This window comes from Hypanus sabinus, chromosome 7, assembly GCF_030144855.1.
Source record: "Hypanus sabinus isolate sHypSab1 chromosome 7, sHypSab1.hap1, whole genome shotgun sequence".
Taxonomy (NCBI): Eukaryota; Metazoa; Chordata; class Chondrichthyes; order Myliobatiformes; family Dasyatidae; genus Hypanus; species Hypanus sabinus.
Genome location: NC_082712.1, coordinates 156,028,132 through 156,043,404, shown reverse-complemented (window position 1 = coordinate 156,043,404; position 15,273 = coordinate 156,028,132). Strand labels below are relative to the sequence as shown.

Sequence of the window (15,273 nt, the reverse complement as noted above, 5' to 3'; positions counted from 1 at the left end):
TTTATAATTTTTCAATGACATAATATTGTGAAGCAAGGACTTTATAATAAAATATAGTTTCATTGCAGACAATGTATATTGGGGATGTTGTCTGATAGAGTAGAAAAGATTATTTCCAATGTGTTGTCTTTATATCGAATATACCTAATTCCTCTGTGTAAAGTTGTTCATTTCCATCAATTATCTTGCCCCTTCCTATCTCGAAATTTCAGTTCAACAGCATTCCAAGAACTGCTTAAACTCTTTAGAGTTTTCCATTCCTTTTGCGTGAGTTGAGGCTTGTGTAATTTAGATACCAGACTCTGAAATTCTCCTTGAAGTAGCTCTGTGTCCTGGCAAAAAAATAAAATTCTTCTGTTGTCTCTCAAAATTCTGCTTATAACTTAATTTTTGCTCACCAGATCAAATTGTTTAATGCCATTTTTACTACTTGGCATCTTGGGGAGTGTTAGAAGTTCAAATAGTATTTGGTAGTAGCTCTACTGTACTGTTTAGAGAGAAGGTGGATTAACAGTGGTCTGAATAAAAAGGAACATTATCTTAATTTTGCAGATCCATACAATGAAAATTAGTTTTTTTTTCTTTGGGATTATTAGAGCAGCTGCCGGCAAATGGTTTGTAAAAATCAAATCAAAACTGCAGATGTTAGAAATGTAATACAGAACCAGGAAATGCTACAAACACTCAAGCCAGTCAGTATCTGTAGAAACAATTATTATTTCAGATCCAGGATCCTTTGTTAGAATCAGAAAAGAGAAAAAAAAATTAGTAATGAGTAACAGAGAAAGTGGGAATGCATTGATAGAGTTAGGGAAGAACTCTCATAGAGTGAGAAAAGATGGCTAAATGTGGCAGATGAGATTGGATTAAATTTCTTTGTTTTTCTTTGTGAAAATAGGCCATGCCCAGAGCCAGACTGTGAAAATGATAGTTAGAAATCGACAATTTTGATACAGAAAGAAAGAAATAGAACCATGCACGGTTCTTGAGGTCACTGAGGCAGCCTGTTGTATTGTGACCAGTGAAAAGCTACATGCAAATATTTATAAGACCATAAGATATAAGAGCAGAATTAGGCCATTCAGCCCACCATTTCATCGTGGCTGATCCCGGATCCCATTCAACCCCATACACCTACCCTCTCACCCAACCAATCATGAAACTATCAACTTCCACTTTGAATATACCCATGGATTTGGCCTCCACCACAGTCTGTGGTAGAACATTCCACAGATTCACCATTCTTTGACAAAAAAAATTCCTCCTTCCTTCTGTTTTAAAAGGTTTCCCCTCAGTTTTGAGGCCATGCCCTTTAGTTCTGGATACCCTCACTAGAGGAAACATCCTCTCTTCATTCACCTTATCTAGTCCTTTCAGCATTTAGTAAGTTTCAATGAGCCCCCTCCCATCACCCCACCTCCCACGTTCTTCTAAATTCCAGTGAGTTCAGGCCTTAAGCTGCCAAATGCTTCTCTTGTTAACCTCTCCATTCCTGGAATTTTTATGGATTAAAAGAATTCGTCAAACCGTATTGATCAGTTTGTCAATTAAAAGCATGTGATGTTTTGGTGATCCTAATTTTCATTTTAATATTGAAGCAGTCTGCCAGTAATTTAGTTGAGAGCAGGAAATTATATTTTTGCATGTGGCCTTCCTGCTGCCAGGGTGGTTGGTGTTACAGTTCAGAATGAGCTGTGCTCCTGGTTAGGTCTTTAACCCATCGAGCTGCCATCTTTGGGCCCCAGTGATAAGTGTAGCTGTTAGTGTAAGCATAATGACTTTAGTTAGGATATTATGTTAAAGTTATATAAGATGTTGGTGAGGCCTAATTTTGAAGTATTGTGTGCAGTGTTTGTCACTTACCTACTGGAAAGATATCAATAAGATTGAAAGAGTGCAGAGAAATTTTACAAGATGTTGCTGGGATTTGAGGCCCTTTAATATGGGGGGAAAGTTGAATTGATTAGGACCTTTATTCTCTTGAACACAGGAGAACGAGAGAACATTTGATGGAGGAATACAGCATTGAGGAGTATCCAAACTCTCAGCCAGAACAAAGATAGCAGTGTACAACGCTTGTATCACCAGCATACTGCTGTACGGCAGCAAGACCTGGACCACATATGCTAAACGAGAGAAGGCTCAATAGCTTCCATTTAAGGTGCCTTCATCACATCTTGAGTGTCTCCAGGACAGAAAGAGTACCTGATACTGAGATTCTCTTTGGTACCAGCCTCCCTAGCATGGACAGTCTGCTCAGGCAGCATAGGCTGCGCTGACTCAGCCACATTCGCCTCATGCAAGATGATGGCATCCCAAAAGACATCTCTACGGTAAGCTGGCTTCAGGCAAGAGAACAGCTGGCTGCTCATAACTTCATTATGGGGATATCTGCAAACAGGACATGAAGGCACTGCCCATCAACACTGAGTCCTGGGAGCAACTTGCAGCTAACCGAACCAAGTGGAGAGGCACCCTCAAATAACACCTTAATTCAGGCGAAGATCATCTCCTGAAAGTGTCAGAATACAAACAGGCCCATCAAAGGAATGCTACAGCTCCATCAGAGCTGAGACCACTTATAGATGCGATCTTTGCAACGGAGACTGCCACTCTCTCATTGGTCTCATCGGCCACAGACCAACAACGTAGACAGCTCGGGTGCAACATCCATTGTTGACCTTGATCAGCGGAAGACCACTGTAGATTAAGTAAATGTGAGCAGGCTTTTTCCACCACGATTAGGTGAGACTAGAGCGAGAGATCATGGGTTAAGTATTTAAGGGGAACATGAGGGGGAACTTCACTCAGAGGGTGGTGAGAATGTGGAACAAGGTGCCAGCAGAAGTGGTGAATGCAGATTTCATTTAAACATTTAAGAAAATTTTGGATAGGTACATGAATAAGAGAAGCATGGAGGGCTGTCTGGGTGCAGGTCTGTAGGACTAGACAGAATAATAGTTCAGCACAGATTAGATAGACTGAAGGACCTGTTTCTGTGCTGTGGCATTCTGTGACTCTATGATTTTGATCAAACTCAGGAGATGCATAATATCATTCATTATGCCTATTGGTGTTTGAATTTTCCACACTTCTAGTTCCTATATTTTGACTGCTCTAACAGGAAGTATGGCAGCACTGAATCCCAATAAAACTCTGGTTGCAGGAGGGTACTCAGTTGTAAGCTCCAGAAAATGTTCATGAAGTCTGAGTTCCAATGCCATGTTTAGGGACAAGTAAAAGAACCCAGCTAGGTTTGTATTTGAAGCATGAAATAGAACATTCATTTAGCAAAACATCTTGTTGCTGCACTAGCCCAACAGCTGGTAGGATATGCCCTAGTGATGTAGATCCTATTGGTGCAAGCCTTTCAATGTGTTCAAAAACAGACTATATAACATTATGTATATAATAAATAAAATTCACCACAATCATGTGTGTGGTCTAGAGGCTACAGCCAGGATGCAGCATCCATCTCTTGACAGAATTCTGCCTTGTTAATTCTCCCTCAGACTCAGCAGAAAGCAACTGATTGGGCAGTTGAGGTCAGGTGACCAAACAGTTTGAAAAGCTCAAACAAATAAATAAAGGGTTAGCTCAAGCGGAGTGGCCAGTGATTGAGTGGGCCAGTGAAGGAGTGGAGATTTGAGGCTTTGACTCGAGAGGCTTTGACGAGCTTGTTCCCAGTTAGTCTTTACAATGCCTCCTGAGACGGTGATGTGCCTCTCCTGTGAGATATGGCAGTCTTGGGGGAGCTCCCTTCTCCCGCAGAGTCACATCTGGCAGAAGTGCTTGCGGCTGGGTGATCTGGAAGACCGTGTGAGGAATCTGGAGCAGCAGCTGGATGACCTTCAACTCATAAGGGAGAATGAGGCAGTCATAGATGAGAGCTACAGGGAGGTAGTCACACCTAGGCTGCCAGAAGCAGGTCGTTGGGTGACATTCCGAGGGGGGAAGCGAAGGAGAGTAGACAGGTCGTGCAGAGCACCCCTGTAGCCATTCCCCTGAATAATAAATTTACCGTCCTGGATGCTGTTGGCGAGGACAACTGACCAGGTGTGAGCCACGGTGGCAGGGCCTCTGGCACTGAGTCTGACCCTGTGGTGCAGAAGGATGGGACAGAGAAGAGGAGAGCTGTCATCATTGGAGACTCTATAGTCAGGGGAGCAGACAGGAGATTTTGTGGATGTGAGAAGGACACCCGCATGGTTTGTTGCCTCCCGGGTGCCAGGGTCCGGAATGTCTCTGATTGCGTGCATGACATCCTGGTACAAGAGGGAAAGCAACCAGAAGTCATGATACATGTTGGAACCAACGATGTAGGCAGGAAGAGGGATGAGGTCTTGAAGTGTGAGTTTCAGGAACTAGGCAGAAGGCTGAAGAACAGGACCTCAAGGGGGGCGTTCTCAGGATTGCTGCCAGTACTACATGAACGAGATGGTAAGAATTGGAGGAGATGGCAGTTGAATGCGTGGCTGAGGAGTTGGTGCAGGGGGCAGGGTTTTAGATTTCTGGATCATTGGGATCTCTTCTGGGGAAGGTGGGACCTGTACAGATTGGATGGGTTGCACCTGAACTTACGGGGGAGCAATATCCTTGTTGGTAGGTTGGCTAGCAGTGTTTAAACTAATTTACAAGGGGGATGGGACCCAGAACGATAGAGCAGTGAAAGAAGTGCATGGAGTAAAGCCAGATCTAACAGAGAGAGGCTTTGAGGAAAGAGAAGGTGAATAAAGGGTGTAAAGGAAGTAAGGTAGAAGGGCTAAAGTATGTGTACTTCAATGCAAGAAGCATTAGGAACAAAGATGATGAACTGAGAGCTTGGATGCATACATGGAATTATGATGTAGTGGCCATTACGGAGACTTGGCCGGCACCAGGGCAGGAATGGATTCTCAATATTCCTGGATTTCAGTGCTTTAAAAGGGATAGAGAGGGGGGAAAGGGGAGGAGGGGTGGCATTATTGGTCAGAGATACTATTACAGCTGCAGAAAGGGTGGGTAATGTAGTAGGATCCTCTTTTGAGTCAGTATGGGTGGAAGTCAGGAACAGGAAGGGAGCAGTTACTCTACTGGGAGTATTCTATAGGCCCCCTGGTAGCAGCAAAGATACCGAGGAGCAAATTGGGAAACAGATTTTGGAAAGGTGCAAAACTAACAGGGTTGTTATCATGGGTGACTTTAACTTCCCTAACATTGATTGACACTTGATTAGTTCCAAGGGTTTAGATGGGGCAGAGTTTGTTAAGTGTGTCCAGGATGGATTCCTGTCACAGTATGTTGACAGGCCGACTAGGGGGAATGCCATACTAGATCTAGTATTAGGTAACAAACCAGGTCAGGTCACAGATCTGTCAGTGGGTGAGCATCTGGGGGATAGTGATCACTGCTCCCTGACCTTTAGCATTATCATGGAAAAGGATAGAATCAGAGAGGACAGGAACATTTTTAATTGGGGAAGGACAAATTATGAGGCTATAAGGCTAGAACTTGCAGGTGTGAATTGGGGGATGCTTTTGCAGGGAAGTGTACTATGGACATGTAGTCGAAGGATCTCTTGCAGGATGCTAGGGATAAATTTGTCCCAGTGAGGAAGATAAAGAACAGAAGGCTGAAGGAACCATGGGTGACAAGTGAAGTGGAAAATCTGGTCAGGTGGAAGAAGGCAGCATACATGAGGTTTAGGAAGCAAGAATCAGATGGGTCGATTGAGGAATATGGGGTAGCAAGAAAGGAGCTTAAGAAGGGGCTGAGAAGAGCGAGAAGGGGGCATGAGAAGGCCTTGGTGAATAGGGTAAAGAAAAACCCCAAGGCATTCTTCAATTATGTGAAGAACAAAAGGATGACAGGAGTGAGGGTAGGACCGATTAGAGATAAAAGTGGGAAGGGGTGCCTGGAGGCTGTGGAAGTGCGTGAGGTCCTCAATGAATACTTCTTCGGTATTCACCACTGAGAGGGAACTTGATGACGGTGAGGACAATATGAGTGAGGTTGATGTTCTGGTGCATGTTGATATTAGGGAAGAGGAGGTGTTGGAGTTGTTAAAATACATTAGGACGGATAAGTCCCCAGGGCCTACCGGAATATTCCCCAGGCTGTTCCATGAGGCAAGGGAAGAGATTGCTGAACCTCTGGCTAGGATCTTTATGTCCTTGTTGTCCACGGGAATGGTACCGGAGGATTGGAGGGAGGCGAATGTTGTCCCCTTGTTCAAAAACGGTAGTAGGGATAGTCCAGGTAATTATAGACCAGTGAGCCTTACATCTGTGGTGGGAAAGCTGTTGGAAAAGATTCTTGGAGATAGGATCTATGGGCATTTAGAGAATCATGGTCTGATCAGGGACAGTCAACATGGCTTTGTGAAGGGCAGATCATGCCTAAGAAGCCTGATAGAGTTCTTTGAGGAGGTGACCAGGCATATAGATGAGGGTAGTGCAGTGGATGTGATCTACATGGATTTTAGTAAGGCATTTGACAAGGTTCCACGCGGTAGGCTTATTCAGGAAGTCAGAAGTCATGGGATCCAGGGAAGTTTGGCCAGGTGGATTCAGAATTGGCTTGCCTGCAGAAGGCAGGGGGTTGTGGTGGAGGGAGTATATTCAATTTGGAGGGTTGTGACTAGTGTTGTCCCACAAGGATCTGTTCTGGGACCTGTACTTTTTGTGATATTTTTAATTAACAACCTGGATGTGGGGGTAGAAGGGTGGGTTGGCAAGTTTGCTGAGGACACAAAGGTTGGTGGTGTTGTAGATAGTGTAGAGGATTGCCGAAGATTGCAGAGAGACATTGATAGGATGCAGAAGTGGTCTGAGAAGTGGCAGATGGAGTTCAACCTGGACAAGTGTGAGGTGGTACACTTTGGAAGGACAAATTCCAAGGCAGAGTACAAAGTAAATGGTAGGATACTTGGTAGTGTGGAGGAGCAGAGGGATCTGGGAGTACATGTCCACAGATCCTTGAAAGTTGCCTCACAGGTAGATAGGGTAGTAAAGAAAGCTTATGGGGTGTTAGCTTTCATAAATTGACGGATAGAGTTTATGAGACACGATGTAATGATGCAGCTTTATAAAATTCTAGTTAGACCACACTTGGAGTACTGTGTCCAGTTCTGGTTGCCTCAGTATAGGAAGGATGTGGAAGCATTGGAAAGGGTACAGAGGAGATTTACCAGGATGCTGGTTTAGAGAGTATGGATTAAGGGATCTAGGGCTTTACTCTTTGGAGAGAAGGAGGATGAGAGGAGACATGATAGAGGTATACAAGATACTAAGAGGCATAGACAGAATGGACAGCCAGCGCCTCTTCCCCAGGGCAGCACTGCTCAGTACAAGAGGACATGGCTTTAAGTTAAGGGGAGGGAAGTTCAAGGGGGATATTAGAGGAAGGTTTTTCACTCAAGAGTGGTTGGTACGTGGAATGCACTGCCCGAGTCAGTGGTGGAGGCAGATGCGCTAGTGAAGTTCAAGAGAGTACTAGACAGGTATATGGAGGAATAGAAGGTGGGGTGTTATATGGGAGGCAGGGTTTGAGGATCGGCACAACATTGTGGGCCGAAGATGTGCTGTACTATTCTATGTTTGTACAAAAGGTGTGAAGGAAAATATGTGGATGTTTGAACTATTTCATATCCAACAGCAGATAACCTAGGCTATGACCTTACAGTACTAGGGTTCCATGGGCTGTTCCATATGGAGTGAGCAAGCAATCCATGGCAGTGTGCTGATTACTGAAGTCTAACATTTGGTGGTTGTTGAACATGATAAGTCCTACATAAATGATCTATTGTTGAAAACTCTATCTTTAGACTATCATAGAATGTTTTTATTATATATTTAATATTAGTCTTTTTGTCATTTAACAGAGTTTGTATTATACGTGTCAAAAATTTATCGATTCAAATGATGTTGGCCGCAATGTAGCTACATGATTGTAAATTATGTAAATTATCCACATATGTGCAAACGCATTTGATTAAAAATCAAAAGTTTATCAACAGTAATCTTTTTGGAGTGTAAGGATATATAGCGATAAAATGCTAAGTGTGTGCAAAGCAAATAAAGAAACACTCCTGTTGTGAAAAAGGCCATTGAACATATTTCAGCCTGGGGTCCTATGACTTTCCTTTATTCAAAATAGCTCTGAAAGAGCTTTTACACACTATTCCTAGGCAAAAAGCCATTGCAGGAAATGAGCCTGGAACTTGAAGGTAAACTGTACAGTAGTTGCCACTTGTGTCCAAACTAAAGAGGTGCAGTCCCTTCAGAAAATTTTTATTTACATTCACTGGTGTTTATGGGCATCAAAGCAAGAATCACCAAAGTTTTAATTTATGTGCTGAAGTTACCATTTTGAATGCACAGAGGGGAATAAGAGTGGGAATAAAGAGGGTCTTTTCTGGTTGCCTGCCGGTGTCTGGTACTATTCCACAGGGATTGGTGTCGGAACTACCGTTGTTTCACATTAAAAATCAGTGACTTGAATGATGGAAATGACGGCTTTGTGCCCCAGTTTGCAGATGATACAATGAAAGATGGAAGGACAGGTGGTGTTGAGGAAGCAGGGAGTCTGCAAAGGGGCTTGAACAGATTAGGAGTATGGGCAAAGAAGTGGCAGATGGTATATCGTGTAGGGGAGTGTGCTGTTATGCACTTTGGTAGAAAGAAAGGCATAGACTATTTTCTCAATGCGGAGAAATTTCAGCAATCAGAGGTGCAAAGTGATCTGCGAGTTTTTGTTCAGGATTCCCCACAGGTTAACTTGCAGCTTGAGTCGGTGATGAGGAAGGCAAATGCAATGAACATTCATTTTAAGAAGACTCAGATATAAGAGCACTTTATAAATCATTGTGCAGACAGTTCTTGGAGTATTACTAGTGGTTTTGGGTCCCTTGACCAAGAAAGGATGTGCTGGCATTGGAGGGAGTTCAGAGGAGGTTCACAAAAATTAACCCAGGAATGAAATAGTTAATGTATGAATAGCATTTGATGACTCTGGGCATGTTTAAAAGAGTGAGATAGGATCTCATTGAAATGTATCAAATATTGAAAGGCCTAGACAGGGTGGGTGTGGAGAGCATTTTCCCTACAGTGGGGGAGGCTAGGATCAGAGGAACATCCTCTGGATATGAGGACATCACTTTAGAACAGAGATGAAGAGGAATTTCTTTAACCAGAGGGTGGTGAATCTGTGGAATTCATTGCCACAGACAGCTAGGAAGGCAGAGTCATTGGGTATATTTAAAATGGAGTAAGGACATCAAAGTTTGCAGTGAGAAGGCAGAATAGTGGGCTTGTAAGGGAGAATAATTAATGAACTGGTAGAACAGACTTGATGGGTTGAATTGCCTAATTCTGCTCCTTTTGTCTTACTGGCTTATAGAATGGTGGGAGGGATGATTATGCCCATATTGCAAAAAGAGATGGGTAATTTGTTTTACATTTATATGAGAAACTTAAGTAACAACATTAACTTTTCTTCCAGAGTCAGCATGGCCCAAGATTGGAGTACCTCTCAAAGTTGTAAGGACTAAAGAAAACAAGTTGAGTAACAGATTCTTTCCTTATGATGAAATTGAAACGGAAGCTGTTCTGGCAATTGATGATGATATCATCATGTTGACATCAGATGAATTGCAGTTTGGTTACGAGGTAAGACTTTTCACTCTATCCTCTACTTTGGTTCAGATATATTTTAAAAAATCAAACAAATATCTTTTTTTGGCATGTCTTGGTATCACATATAGAATTGTGGTTCCCACATCATGTATTCATACACAAGTAACTAATGTAAGAGGGAGCTTCTTTATGCACCGATTTATGACTCTAATCTTCTGGTATTATTTATTCCGTTTACCAAAACAAAACCACTTCGAAATGGCTATGATTACAGTATTTGATCCATGCGCCTTTGTTTCTGAAAAGATTGATCAACTTAGCCATTTCGTTCCCAAGTGTGAGTGAGTTGTTACCTTTTACCAGATATGCGGAATGTTTAAATATTATTGCAAAAAATGTTTGTCACTTTCCTATAGCTAAACACACATTCTGATCCAAATACACATTAACCCTTCATCATAAAATGAAAATGACACTGGAAGAATATAGCTGCTAAGTTTCTGAAGGACGTGGATGAGCAAAAATAGTGCTGTATTGAGAAATGAGCAAAGTGGTTCCACTCTTGGCTTTGTGCTGAACAACCAGTAGGTGGGAGGTGGGGAATTTGTCCACAGAGTGCTGTGAAGACCAAGGGTGCATTTAAGGTGGAGGTTGATAGGTTCTTGATTGATAAGGGAGTTGAGGGTTACAGGGAGAATGTTGGATCATAGGGCTGAAAAATTAATCAGTCATAACTGAATGGCTCTGTTTCAGAACAGCACAGACTTGATGGGCTAAATGGCCTAATTCTGCTCCTAATTCTGCTCCTAATTCTTAAGAGACTTACTTTAATTAATGCCAAGGCGATTTCCAGCTTAGGATGTTATTCAAGGGGATAAAAGAGAGAGTTAAGTACAAGAGTATATAGAATTGTAGAGTTTGGAGAAGAAAAGCTCAAGCTGGAATAAATTGAAAATTGCACTTGAATCACAATGTAATCTGAAGCTTCACCAATCACTGGAAATTAAATCAGCTTTAGATGGACACAATTCAGTATCTAAAATTGTTGCAGACTTCCTCATTCTAAATGAATGATGATTTCAGTAACCTAATGAGCAATTATCCTCCAGGCCCACTACAGATCAACTTAATTGCAAAAAACCCAACATGTGGTTAAAGAATGGGATTTTTAGCATTGAGGGGAATGTGTTAATTTTTAAATGATGGAGAATTAGTTGATATATGAAATTAAGTAAATTAGCTCATTTTATAAGTATTTAAAATAATTTACCTTGTAAGAAATAAGGGAATTATTTTCTTAAGAAAATCCATCATTCCACATAATAGTCTTAGTTTGGATAAAAAGCAAGGGCCAATTAGAGGGATAGGAAGAGAATGAATGAGTAGAATGACGGAAGGCGGGAGATAGGAAATGAAAATGAACTTTAGGGTAAAGAGACAATAGAAAGGAAATATTCATAGGGAGGAGTGATGGTGGAGGAGGTATTTTGAAAATGACGACAAAATGGACATCTTGTTAAGGTTTCACCATTCTGAAAATAGTGCATGGCAATGAATTGTGAAGTATAGGGAAAATGCTTGTTTTTATTAGATATGAGAAACTATGTTCTTGTTCCTTCCATATACAGGTTTAAAAGCTGCATTTAGGTATTGCAGTTCTCTGCTGACATCCCTTTAAGGAGTAAATTTATGTTTCTGAAGGATGATTCAATAAGATGGCATTCAGCTGAGATGCCATATTTGTCATTTTATTAGAGCTTTTTTATGTTGTCATGTCACCTTGAGAATCAGGGAACATAGTCTCAGTTATATTTAACATACATGTTTTAGTGATTTACTAAGAAGCTGAGTTTCAAATCTGATTGAGTCGGGAGGAGTGCCTTGTTATATCAATAATAGCTCTGTAGCTCTGTTACTTTTCAAAGGAGAAAAGAAAATTAATTCAATCCAACATGTAGGCAGTTACAAATGCCAAGATTTTAAGCAGAATTTCTTAATGAAAAGTAGCAGAAAAGCATTTAAAATTACATCATTTTAAATACAGAATCCTGGCACAACTTGTAAAATGGTTTTCATTTCAAAATTGGAGGTAATTTAGGAGCTAGCTAAATTGTTTCTGTATGTTGTATTTTGTGTATGATTGACTAACAGTTAAAGTGTTAGATAATACTGGAGCCCTAAGTAAAATGAACGCTACTAGATTAATCTAAAAACCCAAAGAAAATAAAATCTTAAAAATTAAAAAGAATGATTACTCCCGCCTGAAACATTGCACCTTCTTTCCCTTTGAGGTGCAGACCTTCCCGCAGTTCAGTTTCAGTGTTTACTGTTTCATTTTAATTTGCACAAAATAGCACGCATGAGTGAAAAGCTGCCAGTTTTGCTTGTTTTTAAAAAACTATTCATTAAGTCTGTTTAAAGAAATATAAAATGAAGAATGTATCAAAACCTGCTGGTTACATTTCTTGCAGGATATCCTAATTTTCCCTCTAGCAAAATAAGCTGAATAGTGTTAATGTGCTTGACTGGCAATAAATGCACTTTGCATCATATTTTCTTTTTTATGCTGTTTTGTTTTGGCAAGGTAATAAAGGCCTCCTTTGTACCTATTTAACCAACCCTTTCTGTAGCTAGGCTCTCAAAAAATATTGCAGCACTACAAATATTTCCTGAAGGATTTAATGTAGCAGATGCAGGGTAGGAAAAACAGATTGTTATCCATTTGACAGGATACGAAACACATAATTTAGAGGGTTATTGTGCTGCACATTATTCACTTGACATGAACGTTGACTGGAATTTAATGTTACATTTTTACAGCTGGATTTTACTTGTATCTAAATCAAGTAACACAAAATAAAAATGGCTGTTAGTACAGAATCTGTAGGAGTTGTCACATGTGTGTACATTATTGAGGGTCCCATGTACATGTTTGTTCACATTTATCACCAAACATTGTTTGCACAAATGCTGCAACTATACATTACACTGTCATCACTTGTCACATGGAAAGTAAAGGATGAAGCAATGGAATTGAGTTCCTCAGCATTGTTTTCCATAACCAAATAATGATCTAACATTCACATAAGTACTTTACGACTTACCAATAAGAGGTTTATTACAATAAAAATTTCAAAGGAAACTAAAATAAGCACTTACATTTGCAAGTTTAAGCAGAAATGGCAAGCATTAATCTAAACTTTGTCTCATTCAATTAACTGATTGCCGCTGATGACATTTTCATGAAGTGATGTGCAGTGTAGCTGGCATGGAATATATGTGGATAAGTATGTGGATATTTATTCTTCCTCTTATCCTGTACCTTTTACAATTCCTTGCATCACTTGGAACTTGTCATGAGTAGAATCACTTTGTTAAGTGTATAGATAAATACTATCAGGGAGGATTGATTCTTCATTAAATACATCAGCCCTGTGTCTTTGGCAATTTATAAATTGCTGCACCATTTTATGCTTACTAAAGCTTGTAGTTTGAGAATGCTGGTATTTCTCATGAATTGAGGCTAATATCAGTTATAGCCTCTGTGAGGCCCTTTGTTGTTTGAGGGCAACCATGGATATTGCATCCCAGCTGGCTATATGATGCACAGGCCAGCACAGTACGATATAGAAAGCAAGCTTTTGCTCATGTAACAGGCGTCCCCTCTCCATGCAGCTGATAAATCCAAAGGAACAGCAGAGACTGATACAGGTTTGCACTAGCAGTGTCACTGGAGTTGCCAGTCAAGGTTGAACTCAACGTCAGACTGCCTTAGGGACTTGAGCTCTGAATTTTTCCTCACGGTTTACTCCCGAAGCCATACCCACAAGTGGGTATCGCCACAAGAGAGTGGAGGTTTGAGATGAGAGTTTTCTTTCTCCTGGATGAGCTGCCAACCACAGCTGACGAGCCCCATCTGTCTGAAGCAACTGGTCTTAAGGTGCCAGTAACCCACCTTTGCCCATTTCTTCTATCAAGAGAAATGGTTCTGCTGGGCTCAGTAGCTAAGTCTTATTTGAAGGCCAAGAGGTCTACTTAGTCAGAGGCTATTTGTGAGACACGCCATTGGAAGCATTTAGTATGCAGTGGGAGATGATCCCCACTATCTCCCCAAATAATAACAAACTTGGCCTCTATAAAACACCTACAGCATAGTGCAGAATTTTGGATGTTGCTTGAAAGTCGTTTCTATAAGCAGTGACAGTTTGAAACATCGTCTGTATTAAGAAGGGATATAGAATGTAACCTCAATAGATATTGTGTTTAAAAATCTGGACGTGTGTACTCTGTAGAGTGAGTGTCTTGAGTAAGCAGTAACATTCCTGGTAGAGAAAAAAAAATCATGACCTGGTACTTATGGTACAAATAGTACTTGTCATTTCTCAGCTGAACAGTTGTCCATTTAATTAAATATGGTGCAATCATCAGCAGGTATCCCCACTTCTAATCTTACAGTGGTTGGAAGATAAACAGTGAAATGGTAAAAATGACTAAGGCCAAGGCACTGATCAAAACTAGCATATAAAACTAAATAGTTAAAACAAAAGTTCAAACCACTCTTTGTAGGTTAATTAAGTCATAAGTAAGTGAGGGAATGCATCAATTTTTCTTTTACCTACGGGAATGTTAAGATATTGACCAAAAATATTATTCAGGTACGTTTGCATAGTGTTTCTGAACTATAGTTGGTATTATAATTGCACAATGTTGTGAGCTAATAAGAGAGTGAGGTAGCGTGCATATTTCTGTGACGATGCAGCCATACACAGTAGCAAATTGCTATTAAATCTCTGAATTTCAAAAACAGTACTTCATTTGACGGTGTTCCCAGCACTTTCATTAGTGGATGGTATTAGAGCTGTTGTCATTCAAACAGCAAAACCTGTAGTTAATGTTTTTCCTGATGCTCCAATTTGAGGAGAGTTATTTTCTAACATGCAGCAGTATAATCCTCAATATAATATATTGATTTAAAAACCTGCATATAAATTTGAGGTTTTAATCAATATATCTGAAAACAAGCTAGAGCTTGTTAATCGATCTTTTAGGAAGCTGAGACATTTTCCACTGATATATATCAAGGAATGAAATTGGATGTTATTAAGCAATATCACATAAATGTGTTTCAAGACTCATCAGTATGGTTAATTAACTATTTTCTGAAATGATTTGGCAAACTCAGAGAATGTTAAAGGATAGACAATAAATGCCAACCTTGCCCAGGATTAAATAAAACTTAATTGGACCATCACACAGATTATGAGACTAAAGCACAGGTTAGGTGTTAAAGTCTTTCCTGATTATCAAACTCAGTTTTAGCCACCTAAGAGTATTTGGGGAAGATTATGGAGTACTTCTCACGTACATGGGTGCATGCAGCCTAATCAATGCACAAGAAACCTGATAGCTGCAGCTCAGATAATTAATTCCACAACCAGAATCCCAAGCTTTCAACTCCTCCTTCACCAGCAACCTATAACTCAATCTGGAAGGATAATATGTAATGTATGGGATCACCATCACCTTCCACTACATCAAATCACATACTATTCTGATTTAAAACTACAGCGTCACCTCATAGCTCCTAAGCAATAAATACTGTACACATAAAGTTGAACACCATTAGGATTATCTTCCTTCAAATCAGGGAATCCTGGCA

The 15,273-nt window shown here is 40.5% G+C and overlaps 1 protein-coding gene across 1 annotated transcript in view; it reads left to right on the top strand.

The window, feature by feature from the left end:
* The window catches only part of ext2 (exostosin glycosyltransferase 2), a 163,485-nt gene that overhangs the window by 124,958 nt on the left and 23,254 nt on the right, over positions 1 to 15,273 (top strand). Inside the window, exon 10 of the mRNA XM_059975984.1 lies at positions 9,481 to 9,647. Within this exon, the coding sequence (XP_059831967.1) occupies positions 9,481 to 9,647 (167 nt within the window). The remainder of the gene's footprint in view (positions 1 to 9,480; positions 9,648 to 15,273) is intronic.